The sequence below is a fragment of the Eubalaena glacialis genome, chromosome 1 (genome assembly GCF_028564815.1).
Source record: "Eubalaena glacialis isolate mEubGla1 chromosome 1, mEubGla1.1.hap2.+ XY, whole genome shotgun sequence".
Taxonomy (NCBI): Eukaryota; Metazoa; Chordata; class Mammalia; order Artiodactyla; family Balaenidae; genus Eubalaena; species Eubalaena glacialis.
In genome coordinates this window covers 87,143,544-87,169,486 of record NC_083716.1, presented here as the reverse complement: position 1 = coordinate 87,169,486, position 25,943 = coordinate 87,143,544, and the positions used below count along the sequence as shown (strand labels likewise).

Here is a 25,943-nt window from a genome sequence, read left to right as displayed (position 1 = left end):
AGGCAATTCTGGCATCTCAGTTGAGAGGTGAGAGTTCCCTAAAATGGAACCAGAAAGGGGATGGAATGGATACAGACACAAAGGCTTTGCTTCTTAGACCTGTGTTCAAACCCCAGTGCTACTGTTTGTTAGCTGTGGGAGTCTGGGACAGCCGAATGTTCTCTCAGAAAGCTTAGGTCATCTTCTATGAAATCAAACTAAATAAACCTATGACTTTCCTTGGGTTTATTATAAAAATTAAATAATATATGCAGAGTTCCTAGAACAACTTTTGGAAGACAGAACTTGGTTAACTGATAAAATTATTTACCTATCACTGAAAGCCAGTTAAAGTAAAATAAATCATAGATAGAACATTTCATTTTCATTCTATTGTAAGATTATACTCTTCATCTCAACTCCCAAGAAAAATTTAGTTAAGGGGTCTAGTTTTCCAGCCCAGCAGTTCAGATACTTAAAACATATTTTAAAATATTCTAATATATTTGGGGAGTAATTTAATATATTTTGATACAGATTTGTTAGAATAGTACAGAAGACAGACAACACTAAAAACATACTTGTATGGAGGGTAACTTAGTTTAATAATGCAACAAAAGGATAAACTTTATTCTTTAAAATGTTATAAATATCATTTAGTTATCAGTAAGAAATCTGTATTTTTTAGAAAATCTAAAAGTTGGTGCTCTCCAAAATAGGTTAAGTTGATAGGTGTTTATAAAAGTGAATTATTGAAACTTCTTCTCTGAAACATTTTTACTCACATTAGCTTTATATCCCACATTTACATATAAAAACTCATTAATGAAAACTAAAATGAAATCAAATGCCAATTCAGTATTCAGTTGCCTATAATTTCTAGCAATCATATAATCAGATACCTTTTGACCTTGTAGGAGGCAGGGGTCAGGTAGGGGTGCTATGTGAGAATGAAATGTTTCCAATCACAATGCCACTTTTTGAAGTCCTAAACAATTTTTCACTTCGGATACTGAAAGGGAAGGTTATAAATCAGAAGTTTAGTGGATTTTTAATGATTTCTTATTTCAAGGAGAGCCACAGGACCAGGCTGATAACATTAGAGTGCCTGACCTGCGCCGTGGAGGACACTCCTGCAGAGATTTCTGCCAAGTCCTCTACCACCACACTAGGGAAATCCAGACTACAGAACAGTGGGTCGCAAACCTCAGCATGTATTAGAAGTCCCCCAGAGGGCTTGTTAAAACCCAGAGGGTGAGCCCTACACTCAGAGTTTCTGATTCAGCAGGTGTGGGATAGAGTTTGAGAATTCACATTTCTAAAATGTTTCCAGGTGATGGTGATGTTGCCTGTCTGGAAATCCTTCTCGGAGAACCACTGGCAGAGAATCCTTTATACACGCTCCCCCCTTTATCTCTCTAAGGCTAGAAAAGTGAAAGTAAGCAACAATGGTCTTAAAGAAACAAAAGGTCACTGGCTATCTTCAATCACCTTAATTTACCCCTAAATTATCACTCAAATCTTGCTACCACGAATTCTAAAAACTGAGTGTAATTCTAGAAAATGCAAAGTAATCTACAGTGTCAGAAAGCATACCAGGGTTGGTCTGGGGATGGAGAGAGACAGGCAGAAGTGGGAGACGGGGATTATAATACAAAGAGGTGTGAAAACACTTCGGGGGGTGATGGACGTGTTCATTATCTTGTTATCCTGATGGTTTCGTGAGCATACACAGAGGTCAAACCCATTACACTAAATAGTTTAAATATGTGCAATTTAATGTATGCCAATCATACCTCAGTAAAGCTGTTTCTAAAATTTGTTACACAGCTGCAGCATACTACTTTGGGATTATTACGTATCTTCAGCTTGGTTACATTTTAAGTAGGCACATCATTTAACTACAAAATCTTTACTCAAAATGTCCTTTCTGATGGACTCTAATTTAAGTATAAATTTCTTCAAATATATTTCACTTTTTGGTTGATCTTAACATGTCCAAGTTTTGACAAGCTTTTATTGCTGCTTCCAAACTATATCTCACTTTCTCTATTTCAGAAAGCCTTCTCTGAAAGCTCTCCAACATTTTTGCTTGTTGATGATGCTGGTTTTGTGTGGTTTAGTTGTTGTTGCTTTGTTTTGCTATATATCACATATATGGTATGGTACATATATATCTACCTAACATATATCCATCCTTATCTCTTAACCATTCCTACCTGGGCTCCATGCTATAGACAGACAGAAACAGATGGATGCCTACCTACTTTCAGTTCCCTGGATGCAAGTTCATCCAAGCCTTGCAGGATACGCCTTCTCCCTTTCCACCTTAATTTCTATCCACTCGTTAGCTGTCACCTCATCTGGTGACCTCTCCTGACCCCCACAGGTCTACCTGTTCTGGATCAGTATTGCTCACCCGGGTTCCCCATCCCAGTGCCTATGGCTTTCAAGGCATTGCGCTAAGATTATCTGCTTACTTATCAACTCCCTTGCTAGACCATGCTCTCTCTGAGGGTGGGGGACATATCTTTTATTTCTGTAACTCCAGTGTCTGGCACTTAGAAAACACTTGATTTATGGTTGCTGAATAATTAGTGTAAAATCTATCTGTACTGACCATGTCAAACCCAAAGAAAAAAGCTACTTTAGGTGTAGAATCTGATCAAAAACGTTTGAGCTGATGAGTCTTTATATAAAAACAAAATTGAATGTTATATGTATTTTATGCTCAAAAACTCAAGTTAAATAATGTTTGCTTTGGAATTTATTACCTTGTTCTGAAAACTGCCCAGTAATTGATAACTAAACTAAAATTTTATAAAGGCACTTAGCCAAGGGCATTAAGAGTCAAAAATATTACACACACACACACACATCTCCTTTGCACTTGAGATCAATTTTTTAAAAACTTAAAATAGCATATTATATAAACAGTATGTTTTAAGTTCTAGAAATGTTAAGGAAGAAACTCTAAAGATCTTATTTTATCCAATTTTGAATTATTTAATCAGACCTGATGCTGTTATGCACTGAATTATAAGACAAGTTCTATAGATACTTCAGGGAGTTGAATCTATGTTTACTGTAGTAGGGACTAAAATTTATTTACTTTTATAGGCCTAAGAAAAGAATCTCGCAAATAACAGTACAGAAAATTTACTAGACAACACAGAGAATAAAACATAAAAGAGAAATGTTCTAAGAAGAACAAACAGATAAACTCATGTATTTTGGAAGGATAATTATCTAATCATTTAAGACCTATTCCATGATCAGATTAGAGAAATCGGGAGATGAAAACGACTTGGTCTGAGACAAAGCTAGGAAATTTAAGACATGTTAAATTCAAAGATGCAATTTACCCCAATTATCACTAATGACTTTAATGATGAGGAAGCATTAGAAACGTAAAATGAAACCTAATTAATGAATCTGCTAATGGTTGTTCTCTCACGCAGTCTTAACACATTTCCCTAAAGAAGATGCAACATTGATCTTTGCTAAGTATCTGGTAAAAAGAAGAAACTAACAAACATAATTTTTCTCTAAAATTACTTGTCATAATCAGTTCACACTAAATGTAATGCTTTGAAAACAAACAAAAGATGAACAGATTTATCTACAAATATTTCCACTACCGAGGCTCCAAAAACACATCGGCAGATGGAGCCAACAAAGATTCAGTAATTGTAGAATAAATTAATAAATGTATTTGTGTCCGAGTCCTACCCAGGCAACGTCTTAAAACGTTTAAAATAGTTTAAAATCTCAAGTTCTCGAACAGATAAAGTACAAGTTAGGAAACAGTATTTTTACATTCTGTTTATTCACATTATTTGGCTGAAATACAAGTCTGACATCCATAAATTGGCATATATTTGGTTAAGCCTGAATCTCCATCTGAAAAACTACTAAAAAGCTCTTTGAAAATGTTTTGGATATATCAGTCCATAAAAATGATTTCAGACTTACCTTCCCAGGCAGGTGACTTAATATACTCTTGGACTAGGTTCTTTACATAAGCATTTAAAGAGGATGTCTCCTGAAGTCCAATGGAGCTACAAGTTGAGGGTCGCCTAAAACAGCTTTCATTGACACGCAGCCAATCACAGAGCTAGAAAAGAAAACAGTTATTACTTATTTTAAAAGCTTAACTGAACAAAGGGTTTCTAACTTCCCTAAGCCAATTTTCTTTCCTCCACAATAAACTGAATTTAAAGGACTGAACACAACAAAGTAACAGAACATTTATTGTCATGATTGAGTTCCACAGATAGCTCAGACAGAAAAGTGTTCGCATGTATGTGTGTATATACACATACGTGTGTGTGTGTGTGTGTGTTTTCTAACCTCTTCAAAGAACTTATAAACTTCATTAACAGGCAAGAATTTTTAAAGGACCTAATATAAAATGCACATTTTGATAAGGTGTTCTAACGAACATCTCTACGAAAAATAACTCATTATGCAAAACAAATTACAGTCTTAAATTAAAATTTATTCCAGCTTCATACACTAAAACAAGGATTTATTTATGAGAGAACGTAGAATTTGAGATCTAAGTTATAATGAAAGTTCCTACCCTCCTTGCAAGTTTATTTTCTATGATATGTGCATTTTAAAATACAGTTGATCCAAATGTAAGGCCAGGACTTCCCTGGTGGTGCAGTGGTTAAGAATCCGCCTGCCAATGCAGGGGACACGGGTTCGATCCCTGGTCTGGGAAGATCCCACATGCCGCAGAGCAACTAAGCCTGTGTGCCACAACTATTGATCCTGCGCTCTAGAGCCCGCAAGCCACAACCACTGAAGCCCGGGCACCTAGAGCCCGTGATCCGCAATAAGAGAAGCCACCACAATGAGAAGCCCGCTCACCACAACAAAGAGTAGCTCCCTCTTGACGCAACTAGAGAAAGCCCACGCGCAGCAACGAAGATCCAACACAACCAAAAACAAACAAACAAAAAGAGTTAGGTTTAAAAAAACACACACACACAAATGTAAGGCCAGACACTTTAAAACTCTTAGAGGAAAACATAGGCAGAACACTCTGTGACATACATCACAGCAAGATCCTTTTTGACCCACCTCCTAGAGAAATGGAAATAGAAACAAAAATAAACAAATGGGACCAAATGAAACTTAAAAGCTTTTGCACAGCAAAGGAAACCATAAACAAGATGAAAAGACAACCCTCAGAATGGGAGAAAATATTTGCAATCAAAGCAACTGACAAAGGATTAATATACAAGCAGCTCATGCAGCTCAATATCAAAAAAATAAACAACCCAATCCAAAAATGGGCAGAAGACATAAATAGACATTTCTCCAAAGAAGATATACAGATTGCCAACAAACACATGAAAAGATGCTCAACATCACTCATCATTAGGGAAATGCAAATCAAAACTATGATGAGGTATCACCTCACACCGGTCAGAATGGCCATCATCAAAAAATCTACAAACAACAAATGCTGGAGAGGGTGTGGAGAAAAGGGAACCCACTGCACTGTTGGTGGGAATGTAAATTGATACAGCCACTATGGAGAACGGTATGCAGGTTCCTTAAAAAACTAAAAATAGAATTACCATACAACCCAGCAATCCCACTACTGGGCATATACCCTGAGAAAACCATAATTCAAAGAGTCATGTACCACAGTGTTCATTGCAGCACTATATACAATAGCCAGGACATGGAAGCAACCTAAGTGTCCATCGACAGATGAATGGATAAAGAACATGTGGCACATATATACAATGGAATATTACTCAGCCATAAAAAAAAAGGAACTGAGTTATTTATAGTGAGGTGGATGGACCCAGAGTCCGTCATAGAGAGTGAAGTAAGTCAGAAAGAAAAAAACAAATACCATATGCTAACACATATATATGGAATCTAAAAAACATGGTTCTGATGAACCTAGGGGCAGGACAGGAATAAAGATGCAGATGTAGAGAATGGACTCGAGGACACGGGGAGGGGGAAGGGTAAGCTAGGACGAAGTGAGAGAGTAACACTGACATATATACACTACCAAATGTAAAATAGATAGCTAGTGGGAAGCAGCCGCATAGCACAGGGAGATCAGCTTGGTGCTTTGTGACCACCTAGAGGGGTGGGATAGGGAGGGTGGGAAGGAGACACAAGAAGGAGGGTATATGGGGATATACGTATGCATACAGCTGATTCACTTTGTTATACAGCAGAAACTAATACAACATTGTAAAGCAATTATACTCCAATAAAGATGTTAAAAAAAAAATACAGTTGATCCTTAACAACACGGGTTTACACTGTGCAGGTCCACTTACAGGTGGATTTTTTCAACAAAAAAATTACCTGCCATTTTATTATCTGCCATTACCTTACTCTATGCCCTCATTATTTTACGCCTGAATTATTTTAACATAATCCAAGCTGATTTCTCTTGTTTCTCTCCAGGCGTACCTAGCTGGAATTGCTTTCTAAAGGAAATAATCACATCTCTAGCCTCAGTGATCTCTTAGGCACTGGAGAAAGACAAAATTTAAAACAAAAAAAGGTTCCTGCCCTCAAAAAATATATAATCTAGAGAGGACACAGATTAGGATTCTGGATAAGAGCTACCAGCAGTATGGATTGAGTCCCACAGTTTAAAACAAAAAGGAGGAGGGCACGGACGACTGAGGAACCCGCAGAGAAGGGCAGCCCCTCGGACCACAGCAGGACCTCACGGCCCCGCACGTGGGGTGAGCAGAGAGGGCTCGGTGAGAAAGCAGTCAGCGCAGGGGAAGGTCTCCACGAGCGGCGGCTGGAGAAGAAGGCAAGACACTTATGGTTTCATGGTGAATGAGATGCAAAAAGTTGGGAAGAATTATGGATCACCTACACGTCAGGCTGGGGAGCCTGAGTAGATGAAAGTGCCAAGAACCGACAGAAGACGACAAATAGGAGGGTTGTGTTACTGGTTTTGAGTCTAACGTCGTTACTCCCAGTACATCTCATCCAGAATCGGGATCTGCCCACTAACACTGCCCCCCCCAAACCGGTCCTTCTCTATTCCAGATCCTTCCTGCCCCCCCCATTTCTCCATAGGAACCTCAGCAGCGTTACTGGTTACATCCACTCAAAGCAAATAAACAAGTTTTAAAAACCTCTGGTGCTAGATAGCAAAGCAATCATATTTTACATAAAAGGCTAGTAATGAATTCAATTATATAACAATTTTTCACAAAGTTTTCAAAGACCTTATCAGTAAATTATTTTCAGGCTCACCTCTGTCCACAATGAAGTTCCTCGTCCGAAGGACTCCTCTTGTCTCACTGACATGACAAGAGATGAGACATCAGAGAGGGACACTTTCTCCTGGGGGGGGGGCAGGGCAGTTTTAAAAAATTACTCATTTAAAAATGTTTGAATCAAACATCACTGAATCAAAATCACTGCAAAAGCAGTCTAGCAGACTACTTACAGTAGAATACTGTTAGGCAAATCGAAAGCTACTTTTTAAAAAGAAAACATTATTCAACTTTTAATAGGAAGACATTGATTACAAACGCGCAATTATATGCAATTATATACGACCATTATAGAAAATGAAAGATCACTTTATAAATCTAGTTTCCTTAAAATCGAGGTTGCTATCTTAGAGGTAAAACAGTCACAGATCTAAAAGCAAAAACAGAAACAGCCTATAAGAAATTACTGATTACTTAAAAGTGAATCTTACTTCTCAACGCCGCAAAAATGACCCCGCCTTAAGAAAACCACCCGGGTCTTTTCATTCCCTGAAGGTTACGCATCTTCAGTTAAGATACCTTGCTCTAAGTTGGGGGTCGGCAAAACCACTCACAGCCTGTTTTGTAAGTAAAGTTTTACTGGAACACAGCCCTGCCCATTTGTTTATAAACGGTCTATGGCTGCTCTTGAGTAGTTGTGACAGAGACCGTATGACTCAAAAAGCCTAAAATATATACTAATCCAGCCCTTCACAAAAAAGTTTGCTGACCCCTGTTCTCAGCAGTAGTGTTACTGGAGCTCTGTGAAAAACATAGAATAAAGGTTTTCCTTGAATGTCAATTTCCTGGAAGACGTGCACAAAAAATACAGAGGAAACCAGGTGAAAGCTTCCAAGAGTCCTCTCCCGGTACGGTCACCCAGCTACCCCGCCGACGTGTAAAATGCCTACCAGGGGAGCTCCTTAGAGACCCAGCACCCAGGGTTTTTACTGGGAGCTGGTCACACAGACACCCCCTGCATCGCACCTACAATTCCAGACCCCGGGAAGGAAAGCAGGTGTTCAGTAGAGACCACACTGTTTGTATGAGTACTGCAGGCACAGTAGGTAGGATGGTGGGAACCCTCCTGAAATCCAAGTTCCCAGATGCCAGCCCGGGGCCAACCTTATAAGCAGGGCTTTCTAACGACAGCATCACAGGCCTGCTGTGTTAACTCTTTTATGAACACCCGCTCACCAAGAAAGACTAGGAAACTGGAGTTAACATTAGGAAGAAAGATAAACTCACCACGTCTACCAGATTCATGGCCGTCTGAAGGAGATAGCACTGCGCTGCCCCTCGCAGCAGGATCTGATGTGTGATCATGGTGCACTGAAGAACGTCCCTGACATTGGAGAAAACACATGCACTTCCATGGTCTCAGGACAATTCTGATAGTTTGTAATAACTGACAACTTAATATATCTATACTTTCTAACGCAGTCACTGCCAGGAGAATTTCAAAGCCATTAAATAATTAAGGCCTCTAGTGGAGCTCAATTTTAATATGAAACAAATCTTCTTTTAAAAACAACAAGATAAGGACTTCCCTGGTGGTGCAGTGGTTAAGAATCCGCCTGCCAATGCAGGGGACACGGGTTCAATCCCTGGTCCGGGAATATCCCACATGCCGCGGAGCAACTAAGCCCGTGCGCCACAACTGCTGAGCCTGTGCTCTAGAGCCCGCGAGCCACAACTACTGAGCCTGCGTGCCACAACTACTGAGCCTGCGTGCCACAACTACTGAAGGTCACGTGCCTAGAATCCACGCGCCGCAGCAAGAGAAGCCACCGCAATGAGAAGCCCACGCACCGCAAAAAAGAGTAGCCCCTGCTCGCCGCAACTAGAGAAAGCCCGTGTGCAGCAATGAAGACCTAAGCAATGAAGACCTAAGACCTAACGCAGCCAAAAATAAATAAATAAATAAATTTATTAAAGAAAAAAAGACAATTTCAAAGTAAGAATTTTACATTTTTTTGAAATACTTTGTAATCAATATTAATATTTGTTATTTTATCTCTAGTTTCCTACATATCAATGTAATAAAAACAACTTACTGGCCTTATTTTTAAAGTGACCATAATCCAATAGTATGTATTATGGCATATATTTAAATTAGTAATTCATAAAACAAAATAAGTTCAACTATATGAATAAATTTTTTTACTTTTTTATTGTATAAAATTAAGAGCGAAAAATCCTGATGCCAATATTAACTAAAACCACTCACTATGGATTAAAGCAGAAGGAAAAACAAAATTTACTAATGGAAAGGTACGACACATATATGTGAACATACTCAGAGTACATTACCTCAGGGCAAGAAGCCCTTCTATACCCAGGGCTTTACATCTTGGGATATTTGCCAAAGCCTTACATAGAAACAAAATGGGAATAGCACACCAATGTCGGCTTGTCATCTTTTGAATAAACTTTAACAGGAAACTACCTGAAAGAAAAAGTTTTAAGACGTCATTGTTGCCAACAAGCACATGAAAAGATGCTCAACATCATCGGACTTTATGTAGGGAGATGCAAATCAAAAACCATAATGAGATACAACTTCACACCCATTAGGATGGCTATAGTCAAAAGGACAGACAATAACAAGTGTTAACAAGGATGTGGAGACATGCACTCTCAGACATTCTTGGTGGAAATGTAAAATGGTGCAGCCAGTGTGGAAAACAGTTTGGTGGCTCCTTTAAAAGTTAAACATAGAGTTACTATTTGACCTAATAATTCTACTCCTAGGTATACAATTAAGAGAAGTGAAAGATTACATTCATATAAAAACCTGTATGTGAATATTCATAGGAGTTATTCATAATAGTTAAAAGTGGAAACAATCCAAACATCTATCAACTGATGAATGGATAAACAGAATGTGAAGTATCTACACAGTGGAATATTATTCAGCTACAAAAAGGAATGGAATATTGATAAATGTTACAACATAGGTGAATCTTAAAAACATTATGCTAAGCAAAAGAAGCCAGACATAAAATAAAAGGCCACATATTATATGATTCCATTTATATGAAATGTTTAGAAGAGGCAAATCTAGAGAGACAGAAAGTAAATTAGTGGCTGACAGGAGCCAGGGGAAAGGAAAATGAGACTTGATTACTTATGGGCAAGGAGTTTCTTCTGGGGATGATGAAAATATTCTGGAATTAGTGGTGATAGTTGTATAACTTTGTGAATATACTAAAAACCACTGAACTGAACAATTTAAAAGGGTGAATTTTACGGTGTGTGAATTATATCTCAATAAAGCTGTTGGGAACAAAAAAAAAAAAATCAATGTCATTTCAATTTCATTCCTTTTTAGTAAGGTAAGTATTCTAGTGTATTGTAGAAATTCTGACAACCATGTAGCTATATATTTAATAGTTAAGGTAAAAGGTAAATTTTTTACTGTTGGAAACCATTCATCTGTTGGAGATATTAAAGAAACACAGGATAAGAAGTACCAATGGTAGCTGGCCTCTGGTATCTGCAAACAGTAATATTAGATCTTTCTCACAGGTTATTTCGTACCTACCCTGGACCTAATCACTGTAATTAATTTAAGTATTTTGAGATACAAAAGGATGGTGCTCTATCCCGCTTTCTCTGCTAATATGTGATATCTTAAGGATCTTCAAGTCATGTAGTTAATAAAAATGTCTGTTTCCTCAGATCATCACTTAGAATGACTTTTAAGAAATCCCTGGGCGCTCCTGAAAGGGTATTACATGTATTTTATATCTCCCAAAGTGCCTAGCCCAGAACTAGATATGCTTAGGATATTGTTGACAGAAAAAACTACAAAGTAAAAACTGTAAATAAACATTCTACCTGCCCTCCCTCCTGTTGGACTAATTAAGTTCCCATCTTCTGCCTCATAGCTCTCTCATGACACAAGGAGGATGGCAACAGCCAAGCCTCTATTGCTTATTCACTCACCACACTGACAGGGTCACACGGCCACAAACTCTAGGCGCTCAAACTCTAGGGGGCACTGATCACCGTCGTGTCACTCACACTGAGCTGTGGACGTGAGATGTGCCAATGTGGTCGGCAAATTAATCCCCAGACTGTAAACTTCCAAATTCTAGCAAACTAAAGAATGGCTCTGACAGTTATCTTCTCCAGTTTAACTTTTTAAAAAAGTAATCAAAACAATCCATTTTCTATAAATCTAAAGTTGTGATATACAGGTGACCATCTTTTCTCTTTCTTCCCTGACTTTTCAATACACAGTGCCACTGGTCATCGTTCACCCTATATACAGATTAAATACAAAAGAAAAAGTATATATATTTCATAGCCAGGGTCACTTTCTAAGTCACAAAGCCCAGAATGAAAAAAAGACTCGGAAAGAAGAGTGGGCCCTGCTACTCAAGCAAAAATAACACTGGTTTTGTGCTTTGCTTACCAACATAGCTCATCAGAAAGAAAAATACATCTCCAACCTGAAGAAGTGGGATATTTCTAGGATACAAGGTCTTACAAAAAGCATTTTTTTCTTTCTTATCTTTCTGAGTCAATATCTATAAAGGGACAACTTTGCCACAATAGATATTCTGTTTATAACTTTTTCCTAAGCCCAGGTTCTTTCTTTCTTCGACCTATTTTTTCGCTAATTTTTGAAACTGAATAGAGACAATTGGAAAGCACAGCAAACTGCAGCACACATTCCAAAACTGCTTCCATGCTACGGATACCAATACTGGTATCATGTTATATACAAAAGTAAAATTGTGTACTCAGTTTCAATGGACGTGTGTATAATTCTGACAAAATTTGCATATTCTGGAAAAAGGAACTATTTTGATAATACTGATTATAATAGTCATAGGTTGGTGCTTACAACCAACATACTAAAAATTTAAGCTAATAAAAAGAAACTCTTTGCTGACACATACTCTTTATTTCTTCTGGAAGAAGAGAAATGTAAGTGACTAAGAACTTCTGTAATTTCAATCCCAATGGAGAACCACTTCCTATCAGCTGGCCTGGGGACCTACAGACAAAGGGGAAAAAAAACAAATATTTTAAATCTATTTACAAATAAGTATACTGAAACTAAATGGAATATGGCCCAAATGTCTTTCAACAATAAAACAATAAAACCATCTTCTTCTAAACCTGCATTTTATTTTTCAGTAAAATCTTGAGGATCCTTCTGATAAAAACATCAGGGATCTTCTAGGAAAACAGACGTGAGTTAGTAATGTGCTATACTAAGCAGGCATGGATTTCTTTTTTATGATACTTTCTCTGACACACATACATGAATCTTGCCAAATAGTATCGTTTTAAAAAAAGTCTAAAAATGATAATTTAAAATTATATTTTATTGTTCCCAACACCTAATCCAATGATTTTAAATCTTTAAGTATTAAATAAAAGAAATAACATTCACAGAAAGACATATGTTAGTAATAAGTAACTTTTGCAAGAGCATTTAATTGTTAACATCTACTAAAGTCACATTTTTTTCTTTTGCTATATGCTTCGGCCAGGGACATTATCTGTTAATTGAACACATTAGGGTGCTAGGGAACTGAAGGCATTTCGTAATAAATGTGTTTGTCAACTCTCAGAAAGCACCAAGTTGGTTTTACTGCTTTCCAGTCGTCTAATTGCTTCAGAAAACTATTCAACAGTAATGATTATTTGAAAATCAAAAATAATTGGCAAATCTAGCATTGCTATGCTCTTTCGATATTAAATAGGACTAAATATTAATATAACTTAGCACAGACTAACTTAAAAATTTTAAAGAAGTTGGTGGTGAGAGTTTTTTTCTATTAGAGATATACCAAACAAAAGACTTGCAAGTATAAATAAACTTAGTTTTCAAAATTAGACAACATAATTTCAAAAGCAAGGGAAATTTTTGAAGATATAATTCAAGAGTACAGGTAATGCTCAAAAAATGAGGAAAAGGCACAATACTGGCAAACTCTTCCCAGTATCAACCTTGACAAAGGGTAATGGTGTCAAATAAGCAATATGTCACGGAGAATGGCCTCCACCATCAGATATGGAAAGGGGAAAGTTAGAATGAACCCTGTGGTAGTAGACTAGAAATGGATGTGCTGGTGTGAACTGATGGTTTTTAATATGGATGGATGCACAGACAGACAGACACTGAAATATAGATGGTAAGTCTGCTCAGCAGACAGAGCTAAGAAACAGAGGTATACACACACACATACATACACACACACAGGGAGAGAGACGACGATTAAGCAAATATGGTTAAACAGTATCATTTAGGGAATGTGGATAAAAGATAAATGAGAATTCTTTGTATTATTCTCACAACTTTTCTATAAGTCAAGATCAAAAGTTAAAAGAAAAAGGAAAAAAAAAAGTGTCAAGTGTTGGTTAGCCAAAGCCACTACAATTTCCAAGAGGGAAGAAATCAGGAGTAAGGGAAAAGAAGTAGCTGTGTAAGATATCCTTCCCAAAAGCCCAAGAAGGGATGGGTTAAAAGTAGGAAAGAAAAGAAAAAGAGAAGCACCTGATGCAACTACTGGAAGAAAGGCAAGAAGAATAACAAACACAGAAGGGATGCCATGGTTAGAAAAAGCTGAATATCTACAAGGCAACGTATATTTATGTACCAAATTCATTAAACAATCTGGTCATATTTCATAATCACATTGAATTTATATACCAAATACATATAACTGCATTGCTGCTAAATAACAATGTTTGTTTACCTGCTGTATAGAGAGCTCTCTGAAAGTGCATCCATTAATGGCCCAATAATAAACTAAAAAAAAAAAGGAAAAAAGTATTTGATGTTAAGTTGTAACTGTAATTTTCAACAGTCAGCTTGCTGTAACTGCACATCCTACACAGGGCACCAGAAGAGTTGTTACAAGCAAAGCTGATCTCTCATGCTGTAGGTTGGTGTATGATAGTCTTGGAGGATACCTTAATTCCACCAGAACGACAAAATAAATACCGAATTTTCCCACCTGATAAAAACATATGGAATACTGAGAGGAGAGTACATGTTGTGCTAAGAAGGAAGAAAAGAATCCAAAGAAGGGACACATGGTGGAAAATAAAGGTAGTAACAAAGGAAAAACAAAAAGATACTCAAGAGAAAATTCAAGCCCCTATTCCTGGAAGACAAAGGGGGAAAAGTATATCTTCAAAAATATCACTAGACAAAAGCAAGCTTCCAGGAAGTGCAAGAAGGCTAGGAGAATGTAGAAAAATGATGCATATTAAAACACTATACATGTAGTTGGACAATTAGGAACGTTTACTTCAGTTACCTCTAAACGAGAGGTAAATTACTATACCTACGTCAGTGTTCACCTGACTCATGTGGCACCATAATATAAAACTTTAAATCACAGCTGTAGTTTTCACAATCTCTTTGCTTTGTGTGATTTCTGATAAATGGAAGCACAGATGCTAATAATATAGCTCTAAAGGCAACCTCTGCTCAGGTACAGTAGACAGTAATTCATTGACTCAGAACTGGGGGTGTAGCATCACTAAACAAAGAGTGATAATTCAGTGATTCAGAACTGTGGAAACAGTATCACTAACACGCTTCTATACCAGTTTTCATGCTGCTGACTTTTGTTCAGAATATTGATACCAAAGAACCACTGGTAATGATGCAGGCAGCCTATCGACAAACTACATTACAGAAAGCGTTCTCCCAGTACGATAGCTAAGTTTAGAGAAATAGGATTTGTTGTATGCAAATCTCTAAAATGTTACTTGCGATTTTCAAGCCCTAGTATATATTTTTGAAGATCACATAGGATAAAACAAACACCTTCGCCCCTCATCTCTTGACAAAGGGAAAAAGGAAAGAGAAAGGCTGTCATTACCTCAGAAAATTCTGCTGAAAATGGAAGAACCCTTGTTTCATACAGCTCCAAAAAATGGGTAACGCCTTCTTTGGTCAGGATTTTATTTTCACTTTCAAACATTCTTTTATAAATACACAGATGCCAGGATGGGTGAAAGAGCCAACATCCTGTGGAAATAAACACCAAATGTTGACTTAAGAGTCTCACATTATGTTGCCCCATGTAGACTATATATTCAAAAATAAACACATTAACTTCATTACAACACCACAAAAGTGAGTCTCTTTTTAATCGCATCTGAGGGTGTTTAATTACTGAATAACCAAAATAACTTCAGTATTTGGTATTCCATTTTCAGAGAGATTCATTTAGAAAGACTGCAAGCGAATGTCATAGCGGCTACAGCGTACAAAAATTAAATATGACCCCATGCAAGTTGAAACTTTAGGTTTGGGGTGATTTCAACCAATTCTTCTCTCACCTTACTTCAATCCATTTTTCATACAGAAACCTGAAACTGTCCCTGCTCTATTTAAAACCCCTGTGTGGCTTCTCAAAACTCAGACTAAAAAACAAGCGAGGCATGAACTGCTTCTGACAACTACTCCAACCTTACCCCGCCTTCCCACGCCACTGTGCTGTGGCTGACTGGTCTGGTCCTCCACCCCACTGAGCTGTTCCCATCTCAGGGCTTCTGCACCCAGAGCTGTCTCCTCAACTTCCGTGTCACTCTTCAGGCAGGTCTTTCCTAGCTGCCCTCTCCAAGGTGTGGCCTCACTCACTAGATAACTCCATTTCTGCCTCTTGTTTGTTGCCTGTCTAGAACTTATAATCAAAGCTATTTTTTCCTGGAAAACAGACAAAAATCAAGTGAAAAACAGTACATCTGTCTCACCACTTTATCCCAGCGCTTAGCATGTATTGGACACTAAATAAACATCTACTAAGTAAATATACAAATGAGTGAGAAACAAAAAATGGAGTATGTACCTTGGACATACTTTAACTTTTTTGAAATATCCTTTAACACTATTAGAAAAAACCTCAGCATTTTTAACTCATGGCATTCTATAAATAAATCAGTCCTTTTTTTTTTTTTTTTTTTGTAATTTACACCAAGATGCTTGTTCAATCCTTTGGCAGTGGTGATTTTTCAAAATCTGTCACTGCTATTTGATTTGGTTTGCCAAGAGCTGTGGGCAAAACGTGGTAATAAGAGACTCATTTTAATAGTAAATGCATAAGTGAAGTCACAACAGGATTCAATTAAATTCTAGACCCAGGTGGGACTACAGATTCTTATGGTCTGTGAAAAATCCCAGTGTATCAGAAAACAACCATAGCAATCAGCTGAATAAAGCTCAATTCCTAAGGGGTCAAACTATTAAAGTTGTAATTATCTAAAGTAGGCACTAAAACCCATTTACCCAGGTTATTTCTCATGTGCAAACATGATAATGTAGCATTTTATCATTCATATGAATACAAAACACCATTAGCTTGCATTTAGCTGTCTCGTTGATCTAAACTTAATTTCATAAAATAATTTTAGGAAGCTCCAGCTTCATTTTATTTCTCCTAAAAAGCTCTCATAATATAGAACTGATAAAGGACTTAAAAACCATATTTAAAATAGCATCTTGGAATTTTCTCTTCCTAAGAAGTCCAACCTACAGAACAATAGCTAAAACCTCAAGAAAATAACTCTAACAATGAAATAGATATATTAAGAGAATAAGGATGGAAAGCACTTAAAATATATAATACCAAAGAGCTCTTATTAAAAATGAATAATACACCATGATCAAAACATTACCAAAGAGTCCTTATCTTTTAAGGATATATACTGAAAAAAATTACAGATGAAATGATATGCTGTCTAGGAATGTGCTTCAAAATCATTTGATGGGGAGGGAGCAGGAGAGGCCACATATGATGTAAGACAGAGACTGGCACAAGTTGATCACTGCTAAAGCTGGGTGGTGGGGCTCATCATACAAACTCTTCCCCTTCCGTGAATGTCTGAAATTTTCTATAATCAGAAGTTTATAAATTACCATACCTCTAAATTATAGAAAACTCTGCAGCCATTTAAAATTAAATTCTCAAAGACTATTTAAGGACATAGGTGAATGCATTTGGTTATACTGCTGAGTGAGAAAAAAACATTATCAACAATCAATCCACAAGGTATGTATCTGGAATGTTAGCAGCTGTCTCTTGGTAGCAGTAAATTCATATATTCCTATAACATGCTCTACAATGAATAAAAGTTAATTATAAAATTAAGGGGAAAAACCATAAGTGTTATAAAAAAGCGAAATAAAAGTAACTGTTACCATTTTCCTCTGACACTGCATATTCAAACAGATTGTTTAGCTTTGGTAAAACTGGCTTTATAACATGTATCTGAAAAAACAAAAGCAAAAAGCCACAGGAAATGAAAATTCACCGTTCAAAACTCAAAAGACTTTTCATCTATTTATACAACAGTCACTCTGTTCCTCCTCACCACCCTGGAAAATAGGCAGGGCCTGTATACCAATATATTACAAAGAGGAAAAAATACTGCAATGCTTTCTCTAGTTACTCACGTTGTTCAAGGCCACACATTTAGAAGTAGAGTCAGTTCAGAGTTCAATGCTCTTCGTTCTTAGACTCTGCTACAGATACCAGCATCTAATTTACATACCCTTACAAACTAAAGGTAAATCACAGTTTCTAAATAGTGAGGGTCTTGAGGATATACTGATTCAGGAAAACCATAACAGTTTATATGTGTTTAGAAATGCTTTTCCTTTATTGCTCATCCTTGTATCGACATATATTTAGTACATATGAGTAATTATTTTAGTCCACAAACAATGCATCTGGACTGACACCTCCCAGTGGCTCCACGATGGCGGGCCCTGCAGCTACGGACTGGGAACCCCTACAACAGGGGTTCTCCAAGTGTGGTGCCCAGATGGCAGCTTATGGATCTCCTAGGAACATGTAAAATATCTGAATTCTCAGGCCCCACCACAGACCTACTGAATCAGAAACTCTGTGGGCCGGACACTTTCATAAGCCATCTGGGTGATTCCAGTTAAAGTTTGAGAACACTGCACTAGAGTAGGTAATCTTAAGAGATTCTTCTCAACTTAAAAACTCTAAGATCCTACAAAAATGAACTCAAAGTCAACTGCAAATGGTTTTTCAAGTTTCCATTCTCAGGACCAAGAATGCAAAGATGTAAGCGAGAGAGGAAGGGAGGAAGAGAGGGAGGGAGGGAGGGAGGGAGGGGAGGGAGGAGGGTGGGAGGGAGGAGGGAAGGACAAGGGAGGGAGAGATGAGGAAGGGACGAGGGAGGGAGAGAGGGGGAGGGAGGGGGAGGGAGGAGGGCAGGAGGGAGGAGGGAAGGACAAGGGAGGGAGAGAGGAGGAAGGGACGAGGGGGGAGGGAGGAGGGGGAGGGACGAGGGTGGGAGGGAGGAGGGAAGGGAGGAGGGAAGGGAGGAGGGAAGGGAGGAAGGAAATCTACAAAATCAAAGGGCCATTATAGGGTCATTATTTACTTAATAACAATTTACCTCAGACTTTAAGTAACATTTCCCTTAGTGTGTATTTCTTAGGAGATTATTCATAACATCAAGAAACTAAAAACTGGTAAACATTTCAGAAGTAAATGTCAAGGGAAGATCAAATAAGACTGAATTCTTTGAATGATAACTTAAGTCAACTGAAAGTATTCTTTAATTTCCTGAGTTTATATTCAATCTTAAATTGCACCTATGCCAGAAAAAAAAGTACGCTTGGACTCCATTATGCTATATCCAAGTTGGCCTTTTTGTATTGCTTTTACAGAATGTTTGGGGGAAAAAACCCCAAAACTGCATCTACATAGGATTTGTTAAAATATGAAAACACTTACCTGATTTCCTTCAAGAGTTTCCATAATTAAAATATAGTTTTCCCAAAACTTTAGAAGCTCATCTTTTTTCTTCTCAGACCACCAAAACAGACTTGGGCCTGATACGGTTTAAAAAGAAAATTAGTTCCTAGATTTAGTTCCTAGATTACAAAATTTCATAAGCTTCTAAATGATAACAGTTCTTAAAATTATGCTACTATTACCAAATGTTGTTTTCTCTAACAATGGAGGGTGCCCCTGGATTAGAGCCTACGTAGGAGGCTTGGGCAAACAAGAATCTCAAATGGAGGTTTTTTCAAAAAAAATTAAGGTTACTACCTTGGAACTCTGGGTAAGGGTGACAGATTTGAACACATGTACTCTACTTTCTCTCCCTAAGAATCTCACTATAACAGTAAGAGATTTTTCAAAGGCAAAAACCCAAGAATGGAGAAAACAGGGGAGCAGACAACAGCAATGAAATTAGGATCCACAAATCAGATGAAAAGCAAGCAGAATCAAGAAAAGTGACTATTAAGTTGGCACAAGGAAAGCAAAGAAAAAAGTCTGATTCACACTACAAAATCCCCCCAAGCCTAAGGAATTGGCAGCAAAAAATACTTCAGTAAGTAGAGGTGAAAATCAAGGCTAAACTAAACAGGATTTGTTTAATGTGTTTAAGAAACACATCCCCAGATGCCCTTTCCTGTGTTCTGAACAGGAAAAAGACTGGGATTTATTCTCTGGGGAAGGTAAAAGAGTGGGTCTCCAGATTGAGGGGCACTGGACACGGCTGAGGTCAGGGTGAGTGCCACATGAAAATGGGAAGTGAACATGTATGCACCCTGGATGCTGAGACCCCCTTCCACCTGCCCCCATCACTGTCTTGGCCTCTCAGGTCCCAGAGGACCTTCTCCATGGCGTGTGGCCACCCCAAGAGGAAAGACCTGAAAATACTTTCACCAGAGATTACCTAACAAAATGCCCTGGCCAGATCACCTTACAGCGAAGTGCACAGTCAACAAGCACCACTCATGTGTTTAGAGCTTTAAACTTGACTTTTCGTCCCACATTCTTACATATAAGCAGGTGTCTAAGGCTCACGAGACATCTAGGGAAACCTCTACACTAAAGATCAAGACCAAAACAAATAAACAAGGAAATCTGGAGAAAACAAAACTACACAGGAAAAAGAAAACCTAAAAAAGAAAAAACTTTCACTAATATTTTAAAGGAAGATAAGATAGTGTAGTTATGATATAAACACAGGATACTATTAAAAAGGGGGCACTCCAAGAACAAAAAAGATCTCATGAGAATAAAAATCTGATAGCAAAAAGAAGAAACTCAAAGAAAGGACTGGAAATAAAGTTGAGGAAATCACCCAGGAAGTGGAGCAAAAAGACAAAACCACAGAAAACAGGAGAGAAGAGATTTGTTAAAGGCCAGTCCAGGAGGTTCAATAACCAAAAAGAGAACAGAAAGCAAAAAAGGAAGGGAGGAAATCAAAGCAATACAAGAGCAGTTCTCAGAACCGAAGGACATGATTTCCAGATTGAATAGGCCCGAGTGCCCTACACCAGGATGTAAACAGGCCCTCAAAACTGAAATGGCAGAAAGCTGGGGACACAGTCTCTATAATCATCCATGGAGAAGAAACAGATCACACACTAATAAACACGATTCAAATTGTTTCAGACTTCTCAACAGTAACAATGGAAGCTCGAGCTCCTAAGACATCAGATGGATGCCTTTAAAATTTTGAACAGAAATGTTTTCCAAGCCAGAGTTCCACCCCAATCAAACCATCAGTTGAATGTGAGGGCAAAATAAAAGTGTCTAGATACGCTTGGTCTTGGCTTCCAAGAAAGCCACAAGAAAACATTACTGCCACACCAACAAAGAGAAGAAAGAGGCTGGATTATCAACCAAACCCTAAACTTTTGGGGGGTCCATCAGAGAGCTGAGGTTGCATTGCTCTCTGAATTCCAAAGGGCAAAAAGCCTCTCCAAGAATAAAACAGGACACACGAACTGCAGTTAAAAAATAAAATAAAAATTGGCAAGTTTTTAAAGGCCAAGTGTGGACAACTTAGAAACTCTGGGAACCCCAAGGGAGTCCACACCCACTCACCAGCTCTTTTCCTCAAGGCCTCCCCCATGTGTTCAAGAAAGACTGTGGGCAAGGGAGGGGACCCTGGAGGCGTGGGCATGCAGGGCCCACCGAGGCATGAAAGGGCAGCCCATCCATGCCCTGCAGGAGTACAAGGTGGTGGTCAACTAAAGACGCCTGCCTGCACCCTGGACCCTTCCCTGACAGGAGGCCAAAGCTGTCGGCCCCCGGAGGAAACCCTCCCACAATCCCACCCTTGTCCTTGCTCTCATACCAGGCAAAGTTGGCTGCCCCTGGGGATGGCTAAAAACTTGCTCTCCCCTCGACCCTGCACTGACACGAGAAAAGCCTCTTATGTGTCCGGCACTCATATGAAGCAGGTCTGCTGCTGTGGAGGAAGGGCAGAATATCAGCACCCAAGACCCACCACAGATACAAGCAGAATGCAGCCGCCACAGGAGAAGTTAAGGAAACTCGTAACCCTTCATTAAGTGGGAGGCAGAGGTTATGTGCCACTGGAGAGGGAGCAGAGATGGCTAAAAAGTTTGAACCCTGAGGATCGGGCACATGGGGCCTAAGGAGAGGCTGTTGTAGGAGAAATGAAAAGTTCCCTCCTTCCCCATCTCAAGCTTTGCACCAGGTAACAAACATCAGCAGTCTACCCTTGAGGGAAGGACAAAGGCATGGAGGAAGCTCTCCATCCGTGGAGTCGGCATCGAGGGCTTGAGAAAAACTAGAACACTGAGAAAAACCTTATAGGCTTCACACTAAACATTAGGAGGCAACAATCCACCACCAACAAAATCCAAAGCCAGCTCACCAGAGTGACTCAACCCAAATAGTCTAACAGAGAGGAGTGCCTATCTCAAAGGCATAAATATTTCAGTCTCTGCTGAAAAAAGTGATCCCATTGCCAAGAGATAAAACAGCAAACAAAACCAAACTCAGATATGGTCCAAGTACAGAACTTGTACATAACTATGATATGTTAAAGGATCTAATGGAAAAGGTAGACAACATGCATGAACAGTTGGGGATTTTCAGGAGATGGGAACTATAAAAAAGTGACAGAAATGAGAGCAATGAAAACATATCAGACATAAAGGATCCTTTGATGATCAGATATGCAAGGTCTTAAAAAATTTTATCTCAGGGAACTATTAGAAAACACACTACACCAAAACAAATGAGTCAACCAAAAAAGAGGATGAACTCCAGGAAACAAGAGCTCCAACAAAGAATCAGGTGAAGGGAATCCCCCAGATGACAGTGAAGGCAGATCTAAGAATGCCAGCTGTGCACCAGACCGAGCTTGTAAGAGGACTCTAGGAGACACTTCTTCAGGAAAATTTATAATGCCTGATATCTGACTTTGTACAGGAAAGATTTAGACAATTAACTAAGAATCTGGGGCTGAATGAGTGATAAGTATGGAGACAACCAAACATAAATGACATTACTCTAGGAAAAACCTGCAGGAAGGGAAAAAAAAAAAAACCTATCATATATACATAGCTCACCTGTGAACAGTATTTTCATAGTCATAATTTTGTTGAACTCACATTTAACCAAAATTACAACTATGACATTGGACTTTATGACATTACTAGATCATTTCAAGATATGGGGGTAAATACCAAAATAATCAGCTAAAGGAGGTAAAAGTGGCTGCCCTCTGAAATGAAGGAAATGGGGGGGGCACAAGCATAAGACCACTGCTTATCTTTAAAACTGCAGAATGACTGACTCTTTAAAATAAATGAGTGTTTAACTTTGGTAATTTAAAAAATGTTTTCCAGTGACAACTCTCATTGGATGATCACCAACTTGTGGACTGTTAAAATATTTACTACCTGATGTTTTAAGCTTATATAAAAATCTAATCTACTCACAACTTCAGCCAAACAAAAATCCTTTACCAGTATAAATAAGTAGGCAGCTCCAGTTGAAAAAGTAGACATTTTCTATCTATTGAGGCAGTTTTGAATCAGTCAATCCATTTTTGACTTTGATAGCTCAGAATTAATTTAAGATGACAAGTGTACTTTCACATAATTTCAGTGAACAAATCAATCAATAAGAACATACCAAATTGAAGGGAGGCCTTGCTATTTCATCTACTCTTGTTCTGCAATAAAGTGGTAGGAAGCACAGGCTCAAAATGTAAAAAAATTAAAACCTCATTCAACTAAATCAATTTCAAAAAAATACTCTCCAAAGGTCGACTTAAGGCCCATATGCTTAACAAATATTAATAAATCCTGCTAAGAGAACTACCAAGGGAAATTTCAAAAGAATGTGATAGAATTGTGTCATGGAAACTAACTCTCGAGACTCAATTCATCGCTCAGTGAATTGTGAAAAGGAAAGGAAAAATAACTTTTTCCTTTCAATAATTTTCGCTCAGTGAAAGGCAAAATAATTTTCCTTTCAATTTGATGGGCGCTAACTCTTCTGTTAGAACGGACCTACCACGATATAGTGCAAATTTGGTCTGTAAAATCCTGCCTGGGCTCGTTCCTAAATGATTCCACGGATGCAGTATTCCACCTGCTCTGAGTCAGAAAGGTGAGGAGATGCAGACTCTTCTCGACTGCAGTGATCTGTGTCAGTTCAGAAAACACCCTCGACATGAGGTTCCCAAGGTTTTTCAGGTTTTATGGGGACCATGAGAATAACCCAATTCAGTACGTATCTCGGAGACGACCCCAGGAGCTGACTGTCGGAAGCAGGGGGCCTCCCTCCCAATAAAGCCAAGTAGGGATGGGCCCGGGGGCAAAGAAGCAAGTACCGGTTCCTTCCTGGGGGGCGCACGCGCAGTCGGCCCCCAACTCCGCCGACACCTCCACCGCCCGCTGCAGCAGGTAGCGCGCCCGCTTGCGCGTCAGGGCGTCCTCGGCCCGGGTCAGCCCCGCCTGCACCGTCCTCCAGAAGCGCCAGCAGCGCCGGGCGTCCGGGCCCGCGTCGCGCGCCGCCGTGGCGCGCTCCGCGCCGGGCTCGGGCAGCAGCTTCTCCGCCAGGGCGCTCAGCACCAGCAGCTTCGGCCCGACGCGGCCCGGCCCCTCGGGCGCCCCGGGGGCGACCAGGCCGCCCCACACGGCCCGCAGCGCCGCCCCGCCGCACCGGCCCAGGGCCGGCAGCAGCCGCCCGGCCACCAGCGCCGCCGCACCCTCGGCGGGCCCCGCCTCGTCCCCCCCTAGCGCCAGGGCGAGGGCGGCCCGCGCCACCCGCTCCAGCAGCGGCGCGTCCTCGCGGGGCCGCAGGCAGGGCCCCACGGCCGCCAGCACCTCCACGGCCGCCTCGACGGCCCCCTCGAGGCCGGGCGCGGGGCCCGCGGCGAGCAGGTCGCGCAGCGCCTCCTCGGCCAGCGCGGCCGCCAAATGCGGGCCCCCGGCGAGGCGGGCGCACGAGTGCAGGGCCGCGCCCGCCGCTCTCATCACGCGCCGGCGCTGGCGGGCCGCTGGGCCGGTGTCCGCGCCGCCCACTGGACGCCCGCGCAGGCCCCGCAGCAGCGGCACCAGGTACCCGGCGGCGACCTCGCGCGCCGCCTCCGGGAGCGCGCCCGCGCCGCCGCCGCCGCGCGCCTCCTCGTCCTCCAGTCGCTGCAGAAGAAAGCGCAGCGTCTCCACGCGCTCCGCGGACGCCTCCTCGCAGCACAGCGCCCCAAGCAGGACCCGGGGGTCCCGGCTCTGCGAGAGCAGTGCATCCGCCAGCACCCACTCCATTTGCCCCGCCCGCCGCCGACCCCGAGCGCCCACGGGAAGGCGCCGGCGTGCGCTAGTGCGTGCGCGTGCACGGTGGGCCCGGGCGCGCGCCCGCAGGTAGGGGGCTTGCAGCCCCGCCCTAGTCCCACTAGGCGAGCTTTGGGCAGGTCTCACCAGAGCTGCCTCGGATCTGATACTCTCGCTTCTGCCCCTTACTTTTGTTAAGAGGAAAAGAGGCCCTCGTTAAACGTTAATGTCGTATCTATACCAACTCCATCGATTCCTAATTGGAGATTGGCCTGCCCGAGGGCTTTAAATCATTCAGGCGTGCCTGTGATGATGGGCCAGAGGTACACCAGGAAGGTGTACTCACCATCACCTAGAAGCTCATTTTCAAAAAGGTGCAGCCTGGCACCACCCACACAGAGACTGACACAGTGGGTCCGAAATGGGTTCCCGACATCTGCTTAAAAAATAAATAACGAAAACCCAAGAATGAGATAGAGGCCCTGAAAAGTACTATAGCTATGAGCCAGGGATAGGGCTGAAAACGAGATACCCACCACGACGCTGGCAGTCAAATGCCCAAGCGGACTCTTGCACGCAGCCCTTCACACACAATGCTTATGCTCCCACATGTGGTCCCCCAAATAGTCCATGTGTCTGAATGTTCTGTGTATCTGACAGCATCTACTGCTAAGTACAGAAACAGAAACCTCACCTTAGCATGCACGGTACTGGTTTGGTTTCTAGCTCAATCCTAGGCGAACTGAATCAGTGACGTGGGTTTTCACTTTGCCTTCAACCATAGAGATCTCTCCCTTAGTCCATGGAGAAGTCACAATCTCACCTTCAAAGAGCTTGACGTGTAATAAACATAATGGATCAAGTGTAATTTAAAGTTATTTAAGTTTATTTTATGAATTTAAAATTATTTAATTTTTAGATTTTTGGTTTTATATAATTTAAAGTTATTTACAGTTATCTGACATCATATATGCACGATTTTTTTTCCGTATTTCAGGGTCATTCAGTTTTCCATTGACAGATGCATAAAGGGTTCAGTTGTAAGCCTACGTAGAATGTGTCAGTAAATATCCATTGCCTTCAACATTTAATGTGCCAATAAACATCAGTTTCCCTCAATATAT

The 25,943-nt window shown here is 40.2% G+C and overlaps 1 protein-coding gene across 2 annotated transcripts in view; it reads right to left on the bottom strand.

Moving 5' to 3' along the window:
• The window catches only part of TARBP1 (TAR (HIV-1) RNA binding protein 1), a 63,109-nt gene extending 38,279 nt beyond the window's left edge, over window positions 1-24,830 (bottom strand). The window contains exons 1-10 of one of the 2 annotated variants that reach the window (XM_061182331.1): window positions 23,880-24,830; window positions 18,998-19,095; window positions 17,425-17,494; window positions 15,104-15,252; window positions 13,967-14,019; window positions 12,158-12,255; window positions 9,558-9,693; window positions 8,493-8,589; window positions 7,243-7,332; window positions 3,955-4,096 (exon numbers count right to left, since the gene is read on the bottom strand). In XM_061182331.1, the coding sequence (XP_061038314.1) occupies window positions 3,955-4,096; window positions 7,243-7,332; window positions 8,493-8,589; window positions 9,558-9,693; window positions 12,158-12,255; window positions 13,967-14,019; window positions 15,104-15,252; window positions 17,425-17,494; window positions 18,998-19,095; window positions 23,880-24,813 (1,867 nt within the window). In that variant the 5' untranslated portion in view covers window positions 24,814-24,830. Of the gene's footprint in view, window positions 1-3,954; window positions 4,097-7,242; window positions 7,333-8,492; window positions 8,590-9,557; window positions 9,694-12,157; window positions 12,256-13,966; window positions 14,020-15,103; window positions 15,253-15,701; window positions 15,934-17,424; window positions 17,495-18,997; window positions 19,096-23,879 lie in introns of those variants that run through there. The other variant, XM_061182339.1, reaches the window with a different exon arrangement.
• Between the last annotated feature and the right edge of the window lie 1,113 nt (window positions 24,831-25,943).